The 21,907-nt window shown below is 38.1% G+C and overlaps 1 protein-coding gene across 11 annotated transcripts in view; it reads right to left on the bottom strand.

Annotated features, from left to right (window-relative positions):
* Positions 1–21,907, bottom strand: part of PTPRK (protein tyrosine phosphatase receptor type K) — a 405,796-nt gene that overhangs the window by 82,216 nt on the left and 301,673 nt on the right. For 7 of the 11 annotated variants that reach the window (XM_063443159.1, XM_063443164.1, XM_063443161.1 and 4 more), the window contains exon 14: positions 3,084–3,222. In XM_063443159.1, coding sequence (XP_063299229.1) covers positions 3,084–3,222 — 139 coding nt within the window. Of the gene's footprint in view, positions 1–542; positions 585–3,083; positions 3,223–21,907 lie in introns of all 11 variants that reach the window. The other 4 variants (XM_063443155.1, XM_063443156.1, XM_063443157.1 and 1 more) reach the window with 1 other exon arrangement.

Below are 21,907 nucleotides of genomic sequence, written 5' to 3'. Positions count from 1 at the left end.
AAAGTCCTCTAAAATAAAGCAAATAAATACATATATAAATACATATAGAGAAACACAAGTTAATGGACAAATGTGGAACATGAAAATAATTTCACATGTATATTTATTCATATCCATCCAACACAGGACAGATTTGAGCATGTGTCTATAAATATACATGGAAGGACCTCATCTCTAACATTCAAGGCTGACCGAATGCCACTGTGAACCACACAGTCGACATGCATTTCAAAAAAGTTTTTTTTATTTATAGCTGTATGAGAAAATGACTGGACTGCATGAAGAGGAGCTATTGAAATACATAACTCAACCCAACGGGATGAACAGTATCAAAAAAATGAATTCGATAAATAAAAAGCATTAGATTAGGATGCTTTTTGATGATCTGCAGATCAAGTGGGTAAAGGAATGCTGCAATTTCTCCATACACACTGTAACTCATCAACCACGATAAACAGAAGCACTATTCAAAATAAATAATAAAGGAGAAAATAAATGAAAGCACATGGGTAGCTGACTTGCACACAACAGTGGGAGCATACCTAATGCTTCTAATGCAGAAGTTTCTTCTCCATGTAATATATCTCCAGAGGGTAATTGTAAAAAGGCAATAATTAATGAGTCCAGTCAGCAAAACATTACATCATACACTGTAACATATAACCACAATTACATGACTATGCCTTCAAGTGGAAGCTCTACCATTTTGGCAATGCTAGGGACTGTCAATCTGTGGCAATATAACGATACCTAGGAACTTTTGAGGGTTTGCTACAATCTTACAATGAAGAGGCAGATTCTCAGTGTCACACTGAATATGCAATTCTCATAATATGATAATTGAACCAAAATCAGGGCTTGAATATAGTAGTTTCATGTATGGTTACTTTAAGCCTTTACAGGTTGTGGTTGATGACCACTTATTTACCATTTTCTAGTTTGTGTCTACTCTTTCTGTGGGGATGTGGAGGAGTTCACGTTTTGAATATTGGGACACGACAAGGATCCTGGGGTCAGCGCATTTAGAATGTTCCAAGGTATGATTATAGATGCAGCAGATTCCTACTCTGATATGGTGTCTATCACCCCAGCTGCCGTGGACAAAAGCTTCTGTTAAGATGGAAACTTATATCCACGCATGCTAGAGTGGCAGAATATGTTATCATGTGCTAGACAAATTATGTATAACTAACCAAAATTTATGATTCAAAATGAGTTTTTTCCTTAAATTTGCAAAAACAAAAAAATTATATATATGTATTAGAAATTGCAAGGTTTAACAAATTCAATTAACAAAAGCCTGTAAGCCAAGATTCATAACAGGTACATGCTGTGAAAGTCTACAATACTTAAAGTCCACTAGGTGGCACTGTTTAATTTGGATTTTTTTCATCTTTGTGCAAGTAGACTATATACTGTGAAAAACAAAATATTGTCATGGCTAAAAAAGCGCAGAGGGGAAAAACAATACAAAACAGATAAGTGAATAGAAGAGAAAGAGCAGACTGAGTGTAATTATGGGACAAAGTATACAGTACGGCCAGCAAAAGAAAAAAAAAAAAAAATGAAAGTTTCCCACTGGAGTACCTAGTACACAAAATCTCATACACACATCATTGGAACTCCAGGGATTTGATCTTTTTATTTTCATTTGTGTAGTTTTTCTTTTAACTGGTCTTGAACACTTTCAGGAAGAAGATCATAAACTAAGTATTAAAAAATTCTGATGATCAACTCCTCCCATGAAATACAAAAACTCTTGTTAAATAATTAGGAAGTTTGCTGCATAAATGTTGTGTAAATTGAGGCCTATTTGACAATGTTGTAATTGCAACAAAATGGAATGTGGGGATCGAGACAATCTCTGCCTAAGGAACTTGAGTGTGATGGCATTTGAAAACCTCCCAATTACAGTTTAAAACAGTGTCTTAGAGGGGAATGTTTAATATAATATTCTTGAGGCATTGAAACAGTTAAGAAAGAACAGCCTATTAAGATGTAAGAGAAACATACACACACCACAGGCCCTCACACTGACAGAATGAATTATTTAAACTTTGCAATTGCAGTGTGTTAAGCTTTATGGTGCCCTTGCTAATGTTGGGCCAATTATTTTATCTAAAGCGACCCCTTGCCTGGTCTAATCATGCAATCAATTACATTAATGTATGGTGTTATCACAATAAAGAGTTTCCCTTTTAATCGAGTAACCTTAGCCCGGGGACTAAATAGTGTTTTCTGTTCTTGACCGACAGATTGGATAACAATATTAATTAGTGCCAATCAGAAGTGCAAGCTTGAGAACATATATAGACTATGGTATATCCTTTGAGCTTAGACACGATATGCCACCTTTTAATAAGGCAAAGGAGTACAGCCTATAAAAAGTATTCAATATTAAACTTATAAACGTCAAGATAAAAATAGTGTCAAATCACGAAATGCAAAAGAGATGTCATCAAACAACCTAAGGAGTTTTATGTTCAGAGTGAGAGGACATGCCTTAAAGGGACACTCTGTGCACCATAACTACACTACAGCTCAATGTATGGTACAGAGTCTGTGAGACCAATATCAATACCACCAAACCTAGATAGTGGAGATTGGTTATAGGAGCTGTTAATTTGCAAGACTACTACACTCATCCTATCACTGCAGTCCAAGGTGTCTAGAATATTAATACTACAGTTCTGTATTATCAATGCAGCTGGAGATAGGACAGTCGCTTGGTGTTAAAATAGCTGTTTTTGTTAAGCCATTCCCAAATAGCTGGAGATAAAAACAAAAGGTATAGACTAGTCAAAGAATGTACAGTTCACTTGGGGCCAATCAGGTATCAGTGCTCCTATCAATTACAACTCTCCATTAGTACTAATAAAGGTAGCACCACAAAATAGAATATATTGTGGACAAAACAACTTTATATTTACCGTATATATATATATATATATATATATATATATATATATATATATATAAAAACAAAACACAACCCATGGTCATCATACATTTAAATAGCCAACAGCAACTAATTCCAAATGTGCAAATTAATAATACAGTGAGTAGATTTTTCTAGTGCTTACCTCTTTTTGACAATTAAAACCACAACGAGAAGAAGCAGGATGAATACCAGAATGCCTGCACTAATGCCAGCTATTTTCACTACACGGTCTGTCTGCTTGGCCGGGTCAGGGATCACCTCTGGTTCTTCTGTTGTTGCAGCTGAGGGAGGAAAAAAGTCAAAAAGTAGGTGAAAGAGAAAGTAATTACAAATGAAGAGCCATCACTTTATGAGAATAATAAAAAGGAATTTGATATTATTCAAAGTTACTAGCAGAGGATTTATGACCATATAGATTGATGAAAAATTCCACACATAACTTACAAGGAAAGACATAAAAGCAAGAATGAATCACCATCCTCATTTTACAGAAAACGTTAATGTCAACATGCCATTCCACACATACTTATAATATTTAAATTTCCCATAAATAACCTTTCCAAGTGAATCTCTTACTAAATCAACCCTAAGTTCTAACCTTGATAAATTCCCCAGCAATTTGGAAGCCAGGACAACTTTTCACACAGTATCCATTGCGTTCTTACAACCTTTATGAAATGCTCAAAAAGATACTGTTCGAATTTCACTGAAATTCCAACCCACTCAAAGAAATGTCATAAAATACATATAGCAACCATTCTCTCTCTCTTATTCTTACTAGGGATCGACCGATATTGATTTTTTTTAGAGCCGATAATCTGTGAACTTTCAGGCAGATAGCCAATAACTTATATAACCAATATTCTGTAAATTTACCATTTACAAAAAAAGAAACCATTTCTACACAAAGTTACTGGTTAACTGAACATGTTCATTTTGTTTTTGCAAAATTTTCTTATTAAGGTAAATGCACAAAATATATTAAAGGGAACTACAATAGAATTGTGGCCTCTAAGTCCAAACTAGTTGGGCTCAGAGACGAAGGTGTTTTTCAGGAGACTCAGGGATGTGTAGGAGTTTGTAGGATTGTAAGTGATTGCATGAAAGCGTTATCTCCTTGTTTCCTTCTCCCTCTTACACTTCTTTTCAAAACTACAAGAGGGAATGCTCCTTACTGGGACCCTGGGTATGGATGTCAAGTAGGGCATCTACATTTAGCTCTCTTTAAAGGTACATGAGGAGTACCATAGAAGCATTTATCCATTTGGTGGTGAACGACGCATACTATCCTGTCACAGTAAATCCTACAATCACGTTCAACTCATTATACTGCCATAGTATATGGCCATAGGAGGCTATAACTATAACTCACTGCTTAGTGAATTTACCCATAGCTTCCATGGATACTTAGTTTTAGATCATCTGTAAAGTGAAGTGCTGTCCAACCAACTATACTGAATTTGGCTGAATTTTATCAAACAATATAACCCCATTACACTTCAGAATTCATCCGGCTGCTTCTGTCTTCTATCACATCATCAATAAACACTAGTGACACCGTGCCACTGGAAGCCATGCATGCCATCAACGTGTTTTATAGATGACACGATAGGCTTTGGATCATGAGCTGTTCCAAGCCTTCTTCATACTTTTTTCTTCCCATAATTCTGGTACAGGTTGATATTAGTTTCATCTGTCCAAAGAATGCTGTTCCAGAACATGGGGGCTTTTTTTTTTTTTAATTATTGTTTTTTGGCAAAATCTAATCTGGCCTTTCTATTCTTGAGGCTTATGAATTCCACACCTGGAACCAAATTTTACCTGTTTAATTGATGAAGAAATAACCCACCCCTGTCTATGAAACAGCTTTTGGGTCAGTTGTCCAATTACTTTTGGTCGCTTGAAAAAGAGAGGGCTACATATTAAAGAGCTGTAATTCCTAATCCCTTCCTCCAATTTGGATGTGAAGTGGAGACTGCACTTTAGGCCCATATTAATTATTTAGCTGTAACTTTAATTTCTTTTGGTAAACAGCTGAAATAACAAAACTTGTGTCAGTGTCCAAGTATTTCCGGACCTAACTATATGTTTTCCAGTTATCAACCGTTTTTGTTAAAACAAAATTATAGAATTTTTTCGGACACAAACAGACAAATGTCATTGCATAAAGCAAGATTTCTTGAAATAAGGCAGCACCCAGTGTATTAGTAATTATGTAGCTGCACTCACAGCACTGTTCAATATTGTGACTTACATAATAACAATAGTGGAACAAAAACACAAGCTGGCAATGATTCAACCAGATCAGCCATAAAACTCTGCATAGAATTTGTAATGTAATTGTGCTTAATGTCCAGTATACAAAAACACTGTATCTATCATAATAATGTATTATGCCTGTGCAGTGATTCAGAAACAAAGCAGAAGGAATTACACAGCATAGACTGTGCTTCAAAGAGCCAAGAATCGATCATCATTGCTGTTTTAATACGTAGTGCTCAAAACAACCTGCATCATGGGCTTACTGAAATCTACCATAGCCTTCTGACATACGTCAACTAGGCTACTTCATTTTTTTTATCTCTCGCTTTTTAACCTGTTTCAAGCATTCAAGCAGACCTGACATCGGTATATATTAAAGGGCCTACGTTAAAATTAGATTAATACCACATTTTCTAAATTTTAATGTTTAAATTCACTCACTAGCCATTTGGCTAGTGCATTGCGCTATGAAATGCATTAGCCAAATGGCTTTTGGGCAATACATTTGCTAATCCAGTGAAAAAGGAAGCATGACAGGCATGGAAGTTCTGAACGTGACTGTTTCTTACTAAGCGCCCTGTGGTATCTTGTACCATCTTGTACGGAATCTGTTGGCGCTATATAAATGGCAATAATAATAATAATAATAATAATAATAATAATCTTGTCTCTCATTCTGGGTGCTAAGGCACAGGTGCAAAGTAAATCCTACACTGCAGGTCTTGCAACTAATGGGGCATTATAGACGTATGTCCTCTTATTAGTACAATGTATGTCATTTTGCAGATTAAAATAAAAATTTTAAAAAAATTGAATGGCCATTTAAAACATAAAACAAGACAATCAGATTTCTTTAAGAACATACATAAAAAAAATTATTTTAGAGATTAAGTTAAAGCACATTTCTAGAAATGATTGACAGGAGATACTAATTCAACACAAAATTACGCTAAGCATTATTTGGATTACTGACAAAACAAAGTCTTCTAGATTTCTTTCTACACACATTTTATCTGAGATTGTTTATCTGCAAGCCCATCTGTTTGACACATTAGGCTGCTAGCAGCCAGCTGTAAGACCCTTCCAAAGATGAAGCTTCTTGTTAACTTCTGGCATAAAGGACTTCTAAAAGACTCTAAAAGGAAGGGCATCTGTGAAGAGCATTATGGTTGCTATGCCAATGGGCATGGGGCATCACAGAGAGGGTACTATTTATAAACAAGTTAAAAGGAGGCCAATACATTCAGCTTGCCAAACACAATTTCAAACTGAAAAAAAATCTTTTAATTATTAATATTATTATTTATGCAAACTGTATTCTATTAATTATAACTAGTTAAATAGTACTCTCCCCAACAGTGCATAGTGGGCACCGTCAAACCTTAGCAAATTGGCACCTGATAGATTAACGTCATAACACAATTTAATTAAATGTCTTGTTTTACAATCAAATTAAGAAATTGTTTGTTCATTTCACTCTGTTAATAAACACTGCAATGCAACGTTTTTGTTTCTCTTAAACGTACATATACTCAGTGTTGGTACTTTTCAATATAATAACCTCCACTACTTGTTAAAAAATGAGGTGGAAATAGATGCATTTGTTAAGCAGACTGTAGCTTTATAGTCAAATATTAGAATAGATTTATTGCAGCACACTTGGTAGGTAGGTGCTTAAAGGGACACTATAGTCACCAGGACAACTACAGCTTATTGAATTTGTTCTGGTGAGTATAATCATTACCTTCAGGCTTTTTGCTGTAAACACTGTCTTTTCAGAGAAAATGTTGTGTTTACATTACAGCCTAGTGATAACTTCACTGGCCACTCCTCAAATGGCTGTTAGAGATCCTTACTGGGTCATGGCTGCCTAAAATGCATCCAAACATTTAGTATATCCTCCCTCTGCATGCAGACACTGAACTTTCCTCATAGAGGTTCATTGATTCAATTCATCTCTATGAGGAGATGCTGATTGGCCAGGGCTGTGTTTGAATTGTGCTGGCTCTGCCCCTGATCTGTCTTTTTGTCAGTCTCAGCCAATCCTAGGGGGAAGCAGTGTGATTGGATCAGGCCACCACTTCTGATGTGTCAGATGAAGTTCACAGGCAGAGGCAGCAGCTTCAGACTTGAATGCAAGTAAGAATTATTTTATATGTGAACAGGTTCTATCAATGTACCCATTGTACAGCGCTACGGAATTTGCTGGTGCTATATAACTAATAAAATAATAATCAATGTGACAGAAGATTAAAGAAACTGAAGACAGGATGGGGTAGTACATGGCTTAAAGAAAATGAAATCACATAACCTAAGAGCTATTATATTAAGAATTGTATCTTTTGTCAGTCTTTTATTTTTTTTTTAGCATTCCTGTTACAATATGACCCACCAAATGAAGTACACCAACAAAGCATACAGTATTGTGTCTGGCTTGTTAATAATTTGTCAGTCTCTTTTGCACCACTTACTACCAAACCAAATTGCAGTTTTGCTTCAATTATTTTTCTTGATTCTTCCAAAAGAGCGAAAATGTTAAATGCAGACCATTATTTCCCAACCCAATTAGGTCCATAGGAAACCAACCTCCTGCACGCATCAGCTAGATCACGTCAGACTTTAGTCAAATAAAGCAGAAATGCATGACAGTGCTACAGTCAGTCAAGTTCACTTTACAGCAGCCAAATAGACTAACATTCAAACACGAGTGGCTAATTGGTATGTTTCGTACAAATAACCCATGTCTGCTAGAAAATCACAAGAGAGCAAAGGTAAGCAATTAACAAGGAGTATGTTCATACACTAGACACACATTGTTCATAATTAGGATTCATACACACACATTATATTCATTTCTTTGGTACCAGAAGATGAAGAACCAATAATCCCAAGGGTAGAATTTGTGTTTAGCCCCCCACCCCTTTTTAAAAAAAAAAAAAAAAAAAAATCATATTTGGATCTATTCCATTGCAATACTGTCTAACAGTAAACATTTAAAAAGGTAGTAGGTTCAATGGTTTTGTCAATAAACTGTGGTTTGAAAAGAACTGAAAATGTATTTTTTTCAAAGGAAATTAAGGTCAGAGCATTTTCGACCATGGCTTATGTGGCCTACATGTTGGGTGGCAGTTCAACAGGCATACTGTGCTTTGATATTACTGGGGTATCCTACTAAAACAGAATTTTAGAATTTCATAGCATTACAGTAATCCATTAAGCATTAAAAATCACTGCATTTTTTTTTATTTTTTTTACACATATGTTCCCTTAATGACCAATAGTGTAACAAAATTATCAAGGTCTGCCAACAGTACAGTTAATGCAAACTGCTTATCAATGGTATCCGATGAAATTAAATAAAATAAATTAAAAATACATGCACTGAAAAAGCAAACTTTTTTTTATTTTTGCATGCATATCTTTGTATCCCACAAATTATCATTATTTAGAATAATTTCACAGATTTGAAATTTTTTTTTTTTTTTTTTACATAGGCTTATCATCCAAGGGCTCTACTAATGCAACATATTAAATAGTTCCTGCGATCCACATATTTAAAATAGTTGGGTGTTGATCAAGTGGTTCTGGTAAATCGAAAGACATTTCTACGACCCTATTGACTACAGAGTTTTTAAATCCATCAGTGCTGTAAACTGCAGTACATAGATATGTAAACCTCAGAGATGTCAGTGTACCGCATTCCATCAGATTTCACATAAAAGTGAGACGTTGACAAGTCATACATTTTCTAAATACAGAAGTGTGTAACCTAAGTCCAGACCCCTCGGAAGTGTGTAAATTTCCCAGGATAAAAAACAGTAAATGTTTTTTAGGAAGCACCAAAAATTTTATTTTTCTATAAATAAAACAAGAAATATTATATTATAAAAGGTTTACTCCAGGTTTAAATTACAGAGTATATATACTGTTCCAATCAAAATTATTCAACCCATATTGAAAATCAAGTTTATTCTCACAATTTACAGACATTTAGCGGTTTGCAATGAACAAATCAAACAAAATCAATTGAAATAGCTCAACAAAACAAATGCTTCAAGTGGTTTCCACAAATTCAACTGAAAATGCAACTTATAATGACTTCTTCAGTCTCAAAGTAACTCAACCCCTTCATGGCAAGCATTTTTAGTACTTAGAAAAGCACCCTTTTGCAATTATGACCTGCTGCAAATGAGATGCATAGCCAGACACCAGCTTCTGGCAGCTTTCCTGAGGAATCTTAGTCCATTGCTCATGAGCAAAGGCCTCCAGTTAAGTAATATTCTTAGGTTTGCATGCTGCAACCGCCTTCATCATATCCCAGCAGAGCTTTTCTACAGAATTCAAGTCAGGTGACTGTTAGCCACTCCAGAATTTCCCAGAACATTTTCAGCAACCAAGCCTTGGTGGAATTCAATGCTTGCTTGGGATCATTGTCTTGTTGAAAGGTCCAATGATGCCCAAGCTTCAGTTTCCTCACAGACAGCATGACATTTTCTCTTAGGATTTCCTGATACTTCATTGAATTCATCTTGCCTTCCACACACTGCAGGTTTCCTGGATGCAAAGCAGCCCCAAAGCATTACCAAGCCACCACCATGCATAAATGTAGGCAGTGTGTTCTTTTCAGGGTATGCTTCATTCTTCCTCCTATTATTATTATTATTATTTTTGGTATTTAAAAAGTGCCAGTATATTACATAGTGCTTTGCAATATTATAGGAGGAGGATATTTAACAATCAATGAGACAATTACAAAAACTTACAGGAACAATAGGGTGAAGAGGACCCTGCCTAAATGAGTTTACAGTCTAGAGGAGGTGGGGTAAAAAGACAATAGGAGAAGAGACTGTAATCAAACAAGGTGGGAGTGAAGCATAGCTGGAGGAGAGAGCAGAGCGTTGCACTTTAGGAGAGAGCAAGAGACAGGTATGTGCGGTAGAGGTTACTCTGTGAAACTGTAAGCTTTTCTGAAGAGATGGGTATTGAGGTACTTTTTAAACAATTGAAGAATAGGGGAGATTCTAAAGGTGGTTGGTAGGTTATTCCAGAGGAAAGGAACCGCCCGCGAGAAGTACTCCCGACATACAGCTGATCCATTGGGCCAAAAAGTTGCAGCTCAACAGAACAGAATTCCCAAACTTCGGTGGCTTATTTATATGATTTAAGCATATGGTTGTGGACTTGTCTTGTGCTTTTGTGTCAGTGGTAGTGTAATTCTTGGAGTTCTAGCATGGAAATCTTCTGCGCTTAGTACATGCCTTACCTTGCTCACTGAAATCTCAGTATCTGTTGCCAACAAGTCTTGCTGCAGGTATTTTGCAGTCACTTTAGGGTTTTTTCCACAACCTACATTCTCAGAACTCTGGTTACAGTTTTTACTGCCCCTAATCAGGAAGTGTAACCACTGTTCAACTTTGAACTTGCAGGAATATTCAGTGCCTTTACTATCTTGTTGTATCCTGTTCCTTGTTTGTGAAGGGAGAATCTCTCTTCTCTTAACTTTGTGGACCATTCTTTTGACTTGGTCATATTTCTAATGTGCAGAGAAACGTAACACTCAACAAACTCCTAGTCACTTCAGGTATTTCAAGTGTTCCAGCACAAGTACACATGGTGCAACTACTGAAGCCCTTGATTAGTTGCATCAGCTGTGCTTGAGACTACACCTGTTTTGCATATTTGTGCTGTTGTGAGGGATTCTTTTCAAATAGTTTATATTAGGTATTTAATATTATAATAAAATACAAATGGCAATAATTAAATGAACAATAATAAAAAAAAAACTGGGAAGGGGAAACTTTGGGGAAGTATCCATTCCGAATTTACAATATTTGTGTGCAATATTGACATGTCTATATTGATGATAAAACAATTATACTATATGTATGTAAAACGAATAAAACAAGTTTGATTCTATTCAGGGAGCTGAATAATCTTGAGGCTGTAGAAGTCATTAGAAGTTACATTTTCAGTTGAATTTGGGGAAACCACTTGAAGTATTCGTTGTGTTGAGCCATTTCAATTGCTTGTTTGATTTGTTCATCGCAAACAGCTGAAGGTCTGTAACCATATGCAATTCATGATCATATACGGTCACTAAAACACCAGCATTGTTTTTGCCTAGGTGAAATGTTCTTAAATAAAACATTTAAAACAAATATTTAACAATTTATTTTAAAAAATACCCCTTATTTAAAAGGCTATTTTGATCACCGTTAGTGATTGATGTACACAGCAGAACACTTTATTACTGTCTCAAGTTGTATGGTATTAGCTACATTAGCTTGGTAACACAGGACAGTCCTGCTAAATAATACAGATCCAGGAGAAGCTCATTTAATCTCTTCCGAGGGAAATTTTAATATTACTTTGTATTATTATTATTATACTGTACCCTATTGTAACAATGCAATGTAATTTCAATGCATCGTTCCTGGTAAAAATGTTTTTTTTAAATAAATGGTTTTGCTTTGCCATCATCTCAGAAAAGTAACTTTCGTTGTATGTGTGGCCTAAAGCAAAAGTCTGAAATGCTCTGCTGATTGCAGTGCATAAGGAGTGTGCTTTAGGCAATAAAACAGATGCTGCAGATATGCTTTTCATTTATATGTAGGGCTTTCTTTTTTCATCCAAAAAAAAAAAAAGGAATGATCTGCCATGCCCAACTAGAGAAAGATGAATTGCAGAAGCAATGTTTGTTACATTATGGGTTTAACAGTATTAGGGACCCCACTGACAAATCTTTATCTGCTGAAGCAGCTCAGAGCTCCGCTCATCTTTCTGAGCTTCGTAACTATCGTCTCAGATCTCATTTATACAGATTTCAGAAGGATTTAAGAGTTGCATATGGATGGCATTAACAGCATTCAGGATTTAAACAGTGAATTGTTGTGATGATAGACGGAGTGAAGGGCAGGAGCCAAAGCACCATATGTGACGATGAAGTGTATTAGGAGTCTAAGGTCACGTCACGACAAATTCTTCTAATACACATTCACAGTATGATATTAATATGTGGTAGCAAAGCAAACGGTGTATCTGAAAGCAGACACTCTGCAACCACCGCAACCATTTCAGCAGACCTATAAAATCTAAGAGTGATTACTTTATTTAATAGATTGTTAGCTCAGCAGACAATGGATTTAATATGCTGTTCCTTGTCACTACCATTTAGATATACTATTCTATAAACACTATAATGAACATATGTGACACTCAAGATCAAATGTGCTTTATTCCCATTAATATGATAAAATATTTATAATAAAGAACTACAAACCACTGTGATCCCCCCACTCCCCTTCCCCTCTTTTACAGCAAATGGAAGCATTCCACCATTAGAAGAATAGGGAGTAAACAAATTAGGAACACTGCAGGTATGGAATAAAATATTTATAGCAAGTAAAAACTTTACCCCAAAACTTTTATTGCTAAACCAGTGTAAATTATGGAATTTAGGTCTTGCGGCTCTGAAAAACTGCCCATTCACATTGAAATGAGAGATCCTGAGCTAACAAAAATAGTAAACCATTCATAAAATGCTGGTGGGCACTGTATGTGTGAAATATTAAAAAAAAAAAAAAAAAAATTAAAAAAAGGATACTCCCCTTTTTAAAATTTTTCCACCCAAGCAATGCATTCAGAGTCATCCTTCCATGAAATTTTACGTTCTTTAGTTATAAATAAATTTAAAAAAAAGTCCCAAATGAAACCCAAACAGTGAGAAAAAAAAAAAAAAACAGATTTTGTGCCACTTACATAAGCAGCGCAAACCTGTGTTCCAGCAGAGGTGACCAGGTTGAGGGTGTGCGTTGACTGTATCCATTAATAAAAGTTCAGAAAAATATGTGCCCATCTGGTTCCCGTGGACCACTTACATTACCAAGCACCCATGAGACTAGGTTTAGGTAGAGAATAATGCTTAGCTTGGATCACTGGTGATCTGTCTGTCGAGGATTAACTTCAGCAATAGCCCATAGCACCAACAAGAATACGGTGGTACCTTTGTCACGCTTTACTTACTACTCCCCAAATGACCCAGATTTAAAGGGACACAGCTTATTGCATTTGTTCTGGTGAGTATAATCATTCCCTGCAGGCTTTTTGCAGTAAAAACTGTATTTTCAGAGAAAATGCATTATTTGCATTACCGCCTAGTGATAACTTCACTGGCCACTCCTCAGATAGCTGTTAGAGATCCTTCCTGGGTCATGGCTGCCTAAAATGCATCCAAACATTCAGTATCTCCTCCCTCTGCCTGCAGACACTGAACTTTGTGATGGTGCTTTTAACACTGTAGGGTCAGGGATGCATGTTTGTGTTCCTGACCCTATACTGTTCCTTTAAAATGGCAGTCCTGATGTGGGATCCTTGGCCAAAGAAGATTATGTTTTCCTTTTGGTAAAAACAATCTCTCATCAAACACAGAGAATGCTTCGTAGATAGATATGTAATGACCAGCACTGTAAAGTACAAATAACAAGATAAATGATGTAAGTGATAAAAGTTAGAGAGACTTAAAGGGATACTCTAGGCACCAAAAATAACTTTAGCTAAATTATATGCAAACATTAATCCATGCATTTGTATCCTCTGGACTAGATTACTACAATGTTTTTAAGGGGGCCTTCCAGAAAAAGAACTCCATTGCCCTCAGACTGTACAAAATGCAGCAGCCAGACTACTGACCAACTCGCTGCTGCCACATAACACCTGTTCTCCACTCCCTGCATTGGCTTCCAATTAAATGGCAAACCTATTTCAAGATTGGCCTACTAACCTTCAAAGCCTTAACCCATTAAGGACCAAACTTCGGGAATAAAAGGGATTCATGACATGTCACGTGTCCTTAAGGGGTTAAACAATAAAGTACCTGAAAGAGCTCCTGACACCCTACATTTCATCCCGTTCACTTTGGTCAGCCAGCAAATCCTTCCTGTTAGTGCCAAGAATAAAGACAGACTCAGGTTCCAGGGCATTCAGCCACGCTGCCCCAACCTTCTGAAACTCTTTACCGTGCGCAATCAGAGAGGCCTTAAAAAATTAAAAAAAAATCTAAAGACTCACCTCTTCCATCAGGCATTCAGTTCGCTCAGCTGACCTTTAGAAACTAACTTTTATGTCTTTATGTTTGTATACCTGTAAAGAGCTTTGAGTCTCACAGGGAGAAAACTTGCAAAGTATTATTATTATAAATGCAGAAATCCACACCTCAGGCTTCCTATAAATATCGGATACAATATCTGTCCTTTGCATCTAGCGTCAATGGAGAGAAGACATCCAAAAAATAAATAAAATGTTTATTTCTACTCCTGAGATTTTTTTATTCATGGCTCTGCTGGACTATGACTTATTTCCAGACCATTATTAAAAGAAAACTTACAGGGGGGTTTGAAAGGTTTTAGTCAATGGTCTAATTTCCAGATAACTGATTAACTGATGGTACCGAAATCTAAAATAAAAATGGAAAAGTCATAAGTAGACGTCATCCAAAACTTGGGGTTTGCAAAGAGGGGAAAAAAAAACAAAAAACTACAATATTCAATGTTTTGCTCTTTTAAAATTTAAATAGGTTTTAGAAAAATACCTTTAAATCCTCCATCGACAAATAAACCTCATGTGCATATTGTGCTGACTTACTACAGTGTATTGTTTTTATGTGAAGCAAAGTGTTTTTTTTTATGGCAGTATTTAATGCAACCTATAGGAATTATTAAACAAGTTGTAACATTGTGCAAACATAGCTCAACTTGAGCCTAGCTCCTTTGGTTATATAAATGGCAGGGGGTTCGATCATAATCTTTTGGCTACTGATGGGGGTGCACAGGTTTTTCATCCAAGTATCAGAGGAGCAAGATTTCACATGTTCCAAGTACTTCCTACAAAACGATCTCTGTGCCCATCTGTGCCGCAAGACTTGGCAAGTGAATTGTAACACACAGCAGAGAAATTAATAGATTTGGAAACCATGACTGGGAACATTTTGTTAGGACTCCAATGGAAATATAATGAGGAGAAAAAAAAACAAAAAACAATTCAGGTCATTTGACTATTCTGTTTAAAACACGGATGTGAAAAGTTGAAATTAAGTGGGGGCAATTTACTAAAACCATGTGTGTTAAAACACAAGGTTAATATTTGATGGACTGTAATGTAATTAGCAAAATTGTTTAACCTATTTATGTAAATGTTTATAAAAGTGTGTGTATGTATATATATATATATATATATATATATATATATATATATATATACACATACACGCCAATCAGGATCTCCTTAGAGAATCAATGCATCTATATAAGGTAAGTTCATTCTCCATGCAAAGGCTGGAGACACTGAATGTCAGTACTGCACAGTGTGCAGCACTGCCCCTAGTAGCCGACTGAATAGTGGCAACTGGAGGTGTCCCTAGGCTGCAATGTAAACACTGTGTTTACAGCAAAACGTCTGCAGGGGCTGACTATACTCACCTGAACAACTACATTAAGCTGTAGTTCTGGTGTCTATAGTGTCCCTTTAATAATAAATATAATCCACACTAATTATATAAAAAGTGTATATTTTTTTTAAATAAAGTGGACTGAAATATTGGATATAGTAAATAAAGAAGAAAAAAAACATGTAAATGTCCTTAATAAACCACAATCACATAAAATAGTAATGGCTATCAGCAGCACTTATCCTGATGGTCAGTCAAATAATATATACAGTATACTCATTACATTCTCTTTGAAAGCTTGTGTCCCAAATAAAAGCAGGGTTAACCATGGTCTATAAAAACATTAAAAAAACAAAAACAAAAAAAAAAACATTGAATCATGAAATCTTGAAAGGAAAAACCTACCACAGAAGACATGTTCTGACCATTCAATTTTCATGTACAGTTTTTAATAAACCACGATCAAGCTGTCCAACAACATTGTCTACACAGACAGTATGTATGGAAATAATTCAGAGATTTAATAACAAGTCATATTACCCGTTTCTCTCATATTGATCCCTTTTACATAAGACAGCTAGCAGCTGGTTTTATAGTTCAGGACGTTCAGTAAGAGGAAAAAAAAAACGTTGTATACACTACGACCCTTTAACTGGGAGTCGATTTGCTAGACTGTTTAGTTTGCAAAGAGAGCTTTGACTTCTTAAATGAACATACTAACATTCAAAATGTATTGAGTAAACATATATACATGCATGAGTGTTAGTTGTGGGGGGGTTGTTTATAAAGTTGTTTATAAACATACTGCAGTCCAGCTTCAAGACAGTCTCCCTACAGCAACCCAAACTGCCTAATGTGATAACACAGCAGACATAAAGCACAAACAGGACAATTGTTATGCTGGCACTCAAATGCTTTAGAATTAGCTGTGCAGCTTGATAACACCAAACATTAATACCTTTTTATGGTAATAAGCAGGGAGTGCCTTTAGTGACTGTGTGTCTGAAAGCCATTAGATGCATATTTCAGGCAAAATGTAGATATGGACATTGCCCAGCAACATTGTCAGAGAAAAAGGACAGCATTTATGCACCAAAGCCGCTACTTTAAGATAGTTTTGTTGCTTAGAGTGTTCTTGAAACTAAGCTTTTAAGCTAAGTGAACAACTATTACCTTTGTCATGTTATCTGTCTTTCACGGTCGTGCATAGATTCTGTTGTGGGATGGATCATCAGTAAAGGGGTTAACATTACCATTATCCAGACACTAAAAATGTATTTTGCTCGAGTAGTGATGATTTAGTTAATAGCACTTGCCAAGGCCTGCTGGTAAGAAACACTCTCGCTGCAGGAGGGAAGCACACTGCTATTGGCCAGACAGTTATAGATACCAGCTTATTCTGAGAATGAAGCATCATAGATGTGTTTTAAAGCGGCCAGAATAATATTTTCACATTATGCTTCCACTGGAGAGCTTCAAAAGCAGTAGGAGGCCTTTTGACATAATAAACAGTATGTAGTGAAACTGTAATGCTCAGTTGTACGCTACATGATTACATTTTAATTTCTGTCCAATAGAAGGTAGGAAATATATCAAATGTTTAGGCAACATTTGCATATACTGCTTTACACCAAGGCATGGACAAAGCAATCAAATCTTTGGCACATGGAAGGACATTGCAGCATATGTGGGATTTCCTTTAAAGGGACTACCTAAGCAACAACATTTCCTCAACCACATTGTCACTTTTTTGACAATGTAAAACATTGTCTTTTTTGAGAAAAAGCAGCTGCAGTGAGGAGAAAGTCTCTATGCTAGAATAACTAAGTTTTATGGTGTGTGCGTCAGACGGAGGAGCAGGAAAAGCTCAGGCAGCTGCACACAGCGCTAGGGAAATCGAAAAATGATATGTATAAATGTGACGGGAAATACTGGCAATGCCCAGTATGGGATTGTGATCCTAAAAACGTAAACTGACCCAAAGGGTTGGGGTTACTCTTTAAAGTAAAACAATAAAAGTTTTATAAGGTTGTTTAGTTGAAGTTGAAATGGTTAACAATGCTAGGTAGTTTAGAGGCAAGGAGGCTTCAAGTATTTGCAGGTGACCAGCGATTTACCTGAAACTGCAGTGCCCACAGCATGGTGCTACCCATGATGCAGATGACTGGATACCCCCTTCTAACTTTAGCCCTAATACTCATGTCTTCAATGCAACTCCAGGCATACAGGCTGATGTGTCCAGCTAAAGATCAATGGAGTTTATGCAGCTGTTTCTAGGGGGAGGGTATTTTAGGGGAGATTGTCACCTGGACTAAAATTTACACAGTGCAGTACCTTGCTCAGAATCCACAGTCTATTATAGCCTGAAAAGAGATGGTACTCCATTATGGTACCCTCCCCCTAAATGTACGGTCCTCTTAAAGGTACACTCCCCTGCACAAATATAAAATGTATAAAAATCACTATTTAGTAAATATACGTGCATGCAAAACCTGTATTTCTCTTGTCTGCTGCCCTCCTCTTCTAACCCTAGCCATAGGTTATATCCTACACAAAGTATACATAGAGATCTATCATCCCTAAATATTTCTATTAGCATGGATACTAAACTTTCAACATTATTGGCTACGTAAATTACTAGAAAGGCTAATTTCTAATAATTTGCATTTTTTATGCTGTCCACATATATTTTCATCACAATATTTTACAACTGTGTAGCCTTAAAAAAATGGTGATGTAGTTATGCGGTTTTGAGATTAAAATGTATTTTTAAAATCAGCCTTAATCACCTCAGCACTAGAACGTCTGCCAAAACTGTTGCTTTGTTAGATAAGAGCTCCTAAGTAGCTTTTAATGAAAGCAGTAAATACAATCTGTACATGTGATTCCCTTTACCTTTCTTAAACATGACGGTGAGCATAAATCTCCCATGCTAAAAAAAAAATAAAAAAAAAAAACAAATAAAAAACAAACAAACAATAAACAGAATTTTACTTACAGCAATCTTTCCCCCCCCCCCCCCCCCCCCCCCTAAGATAAAAAGGCAGTACACACTGCTGGGATTTGAACCATTTGTATGACAGGCTGAGCAATATTAATGAGCATGCCCAGCAACACTCCCGATTGCCAGGTCAGGTCCTGCTGTCCTGATTTTGTTCCCCGGTGTCCTGCATTTTGGGACACCAGGGAACTGTCCCCAAAAGAACTGCAACAGGAAGGCATCATTAGACAGAAGCAGTGCTTCTTGCATGGTCCTGCCCTCAGTGGGCTGACCTGCTTTATGGTGGTTCTCGGGAAACCAATGTTTGGGTGTATGAATGAGAAACATGTTAAAATGAAAACACCTCCCCCAAACCTACTTTCTCTGCTCTGCATTATATAATGTAGTACCATCACAGATCCCTACAAACTAAACAAGCACACCAAATTATGAAACAGTGTCTTAGAGTTGTGGATAAAAGGCATATTGCACAGTCTGTTCTACATAATTCATTTTCTGCACTTTCAGAGTGTAATGGTGTCATGGAGACAGGCACTGAGGCTAGTGGTGTTGTGCAGAGAGGCACTGAGGCTAGTGGTGTTGTGCAGAGAGGCACTGAGGCTAGTGGTGTTGTGCAGAGAGGCACTGAGGCTAGTGGTGTTGTGCAGAGAGGCACTGAGGCTAGTGGTGTTGTGCAGAGAGGCACCGAGGCTAGTGGTGTTGTGCAGAGAGGCACCGAGGCTAGTGGTGTTGTGCAGAGAGGCACCGAGGCTAGTGGTGTTGTGCAGAGAGGCACCGAGGCTAGTGGTGTTGTGCAGAGAGGCACCGAGGCTAGTGGTGTTGTGCAGAGAGGCACCGAGGCTAGTGGTGTTGTGCAGAGAGGCACCGAGGCTAGTGGTGTTGTGCAGAGAGGCACCGAGGCTAGTGGTGTTGTGCAGAGAGGCACCGAGGCTAGTGGTGTTGTGCAGAGAGGCACCGAGGCTAGTGGTGTTGTGCAGAGAGGCACCGAGGCTAGTGGTGTTGTGCAGAGAGGCACCGAGGCTAGTGGTGTTGTGCAGAGAGGCACCGAGGCTAGTGGTGTTGTGCAGAGAGGCACCGAGGCTAGTGGTGTTGTGCAGAGAGGCACCGAGGCTAGTGGTGTTGTGCAGAGAGGCACCGAGGCTAGTGGTGTTGTGCAGAGAGGCACCGAGGCTAGTGGTGTTGTGCAGAGAGGCACCGAGGCTAGTGGTGTTGTGCAGAGAGGCACCGAGGCTAGTGGTGTTGTGCAGAGAGGCACCGAGGCTAGTGGTGTTGTGCAGAGAGGCACCGAGGCTAGTGGTGTTGTGCAGAGAGGCACCGAGGCTAGTGGTGTTGTGCAGAGAGGCACCGAGGCTAGTGGTGTTGTGCAGAGAGGCACCGAGGCTAGTGGTGTTGTGCAGAGAGGCACCGAGGCTAGTGGTGTTGTGCAGAGAGGCACCGAGGCTAGTGGTGTTGTGCAGAGAGGCACCGAGGCTAGTGGTGTTGTGCAGAGAGGCACCGAGGCTAGTGGTGTTGTGCAGAGAGGCACCGAGGCTAGTGGTGTTGTGCAGAGAGGCACCGAGGCTAGTGGTGTTGTGCAGAGAGGCACCGAGGCTAGTGGTGTTGTGCAGAGAGGCACCGAGGCTAGTGGTGTTGTGCAGAGAGGCACCGAGGCTAGTGGTGTTGTGCAGAGAGGCACCGAGGCTAGTGGTGTTGTGCAGAGAGGCACCGAGGCTAGTGGTGTTGTGCAGAGAGGCACCGAGGCTAGTGGTGTTGTGCAGAGAGGCACCGAGGCTAGTGGTGTTGTGCAGAGAGGCACTGAGGCTAGTGGTGTTGTGCAGAGAGGCACTGAGGCTAGTGGTGTTGTGCAGAGAGGCACTGAGGCTAGTGGTGTTGTGCAGAGAGGCACTGAGGCTAGTGGTGTTGTGCAGAGAGGCACTGAGGCTAGTGGTGTTGTGCAGAGAGGCACTGAGGCTAGTGGTGTTGTGCAGAGAGGCTTGAAGACTATGATGAGGCCTAATAGAAAGCAGTTGTTGTTGGGGGATTCCATCATAAGAGGTGTGGAGATGGACAATGGTGGTCTTGTGAGGTGTCTTCCCGGAGCTACTGCTCACAGAGACAGGAGACGTATCTGTAATATTGTTAAGCAAGCAAAGCAGGAAGGGGAATTGGATGTACTTGTCCATTTAGGGACAAATGACTTGGCTTGCAATGAGGTTTCAGAGGTTAAGGAAGTTTTTAGTGTTTTTGCCAATGATATACGGCAGGTTGCTTCCACACTGTCATTCTCTGAAGTTCTGCCTGTGCATAACACTCAGAATGACAGGCGGATGCGTATTAGGGACTTTAACTTGTGGCTTGGTGAATGGTGTCGGGAGCCAGGATTTGGCTTTATTGCTCATGGTAGCTCTGTTTGGAATGGAAATAAACTGTACAAAAAAGATGGTTTGCATCTTTCTCAAAAGGGAACAAATGTTCTCAGTGAGCAGTTCAGAGGTTTTGCTAAGATGTATTTAAACTAGGAGGGGGGGGGGGCAAAAGGGTGATAAAACATCAATCCAATTGTCCCCCAAAACAAGGACAGAAGGTGCCTGTAGCAAGTGTGTTAAAAAATGATAAGCTTAGAGTCATGTCTACAAATGTTCGCAGTTTAGGGAATAAGATCCATGAACTTGTGGCAATAATGGCAACTGATAGTGTAGATTTAGTCGCTGTTACTGAGACATGGTATAATGAAAAAAATGACTGGGACATAGCAATACCAGGGTACTCTTTATATAGAAAAGACAGGGAAGGCAAGAAAGGGGGAGGGGTGGCCCTGTATGTGAAGGATAGCATAAAATCTAGCCTAATAAAGGTTAGTGAGACGAACATAGAGTCCATTTGGGTTACGTTAGAATTTGGTAATCACACAGTAGTTCGTGTAGGTGTGATTTATAGGCCCCCAGGACAAATTGAAGAGTTAGATAATCTACTAGTTGAAGAAATAGCTAAAATGACAATGAAGGGGGAAGTTATCACCATGGGTGACTTTAATCTTCCTGATGTGAATTGGAAAACAAAAATAGCTACTTGTGCCAGAAGCACACATATTCTAAACTCCCTACTGGGATTGTCTCTAAAACAAGTCGTTGAGGAGCCAACTCGTAAAGAGGCCATACTAGATTTAGTGTTAACAAATGGAGATTTGGTATCAGATATTACTGTAGGTGAAAGTTTAGGATCCAGTGATCAGTCAGTCAGTGTGGTTTAATATAAGAACAGTGACTGAGTCACACCACACAAA

Source organism: Pelobates fuscus, chromosome 2 (genome assembly GCF_036172605.1).
Source record: "Pelobates fuscus isolate aPelFus1 chromosome 2, aPelFus1.pri, whole genome shotgun sequence".
NCBI lineage: Eukaryota > Metazoa > Chordata > Amphibia > Anura > Pelobatidae > Pelobates > Pelobates fuscus.
The sequence above is the reverse complement of the archived record's forward strand: the minus strand, read 5'-3'. Positions and strand labels throughout refer to the sequence as shown.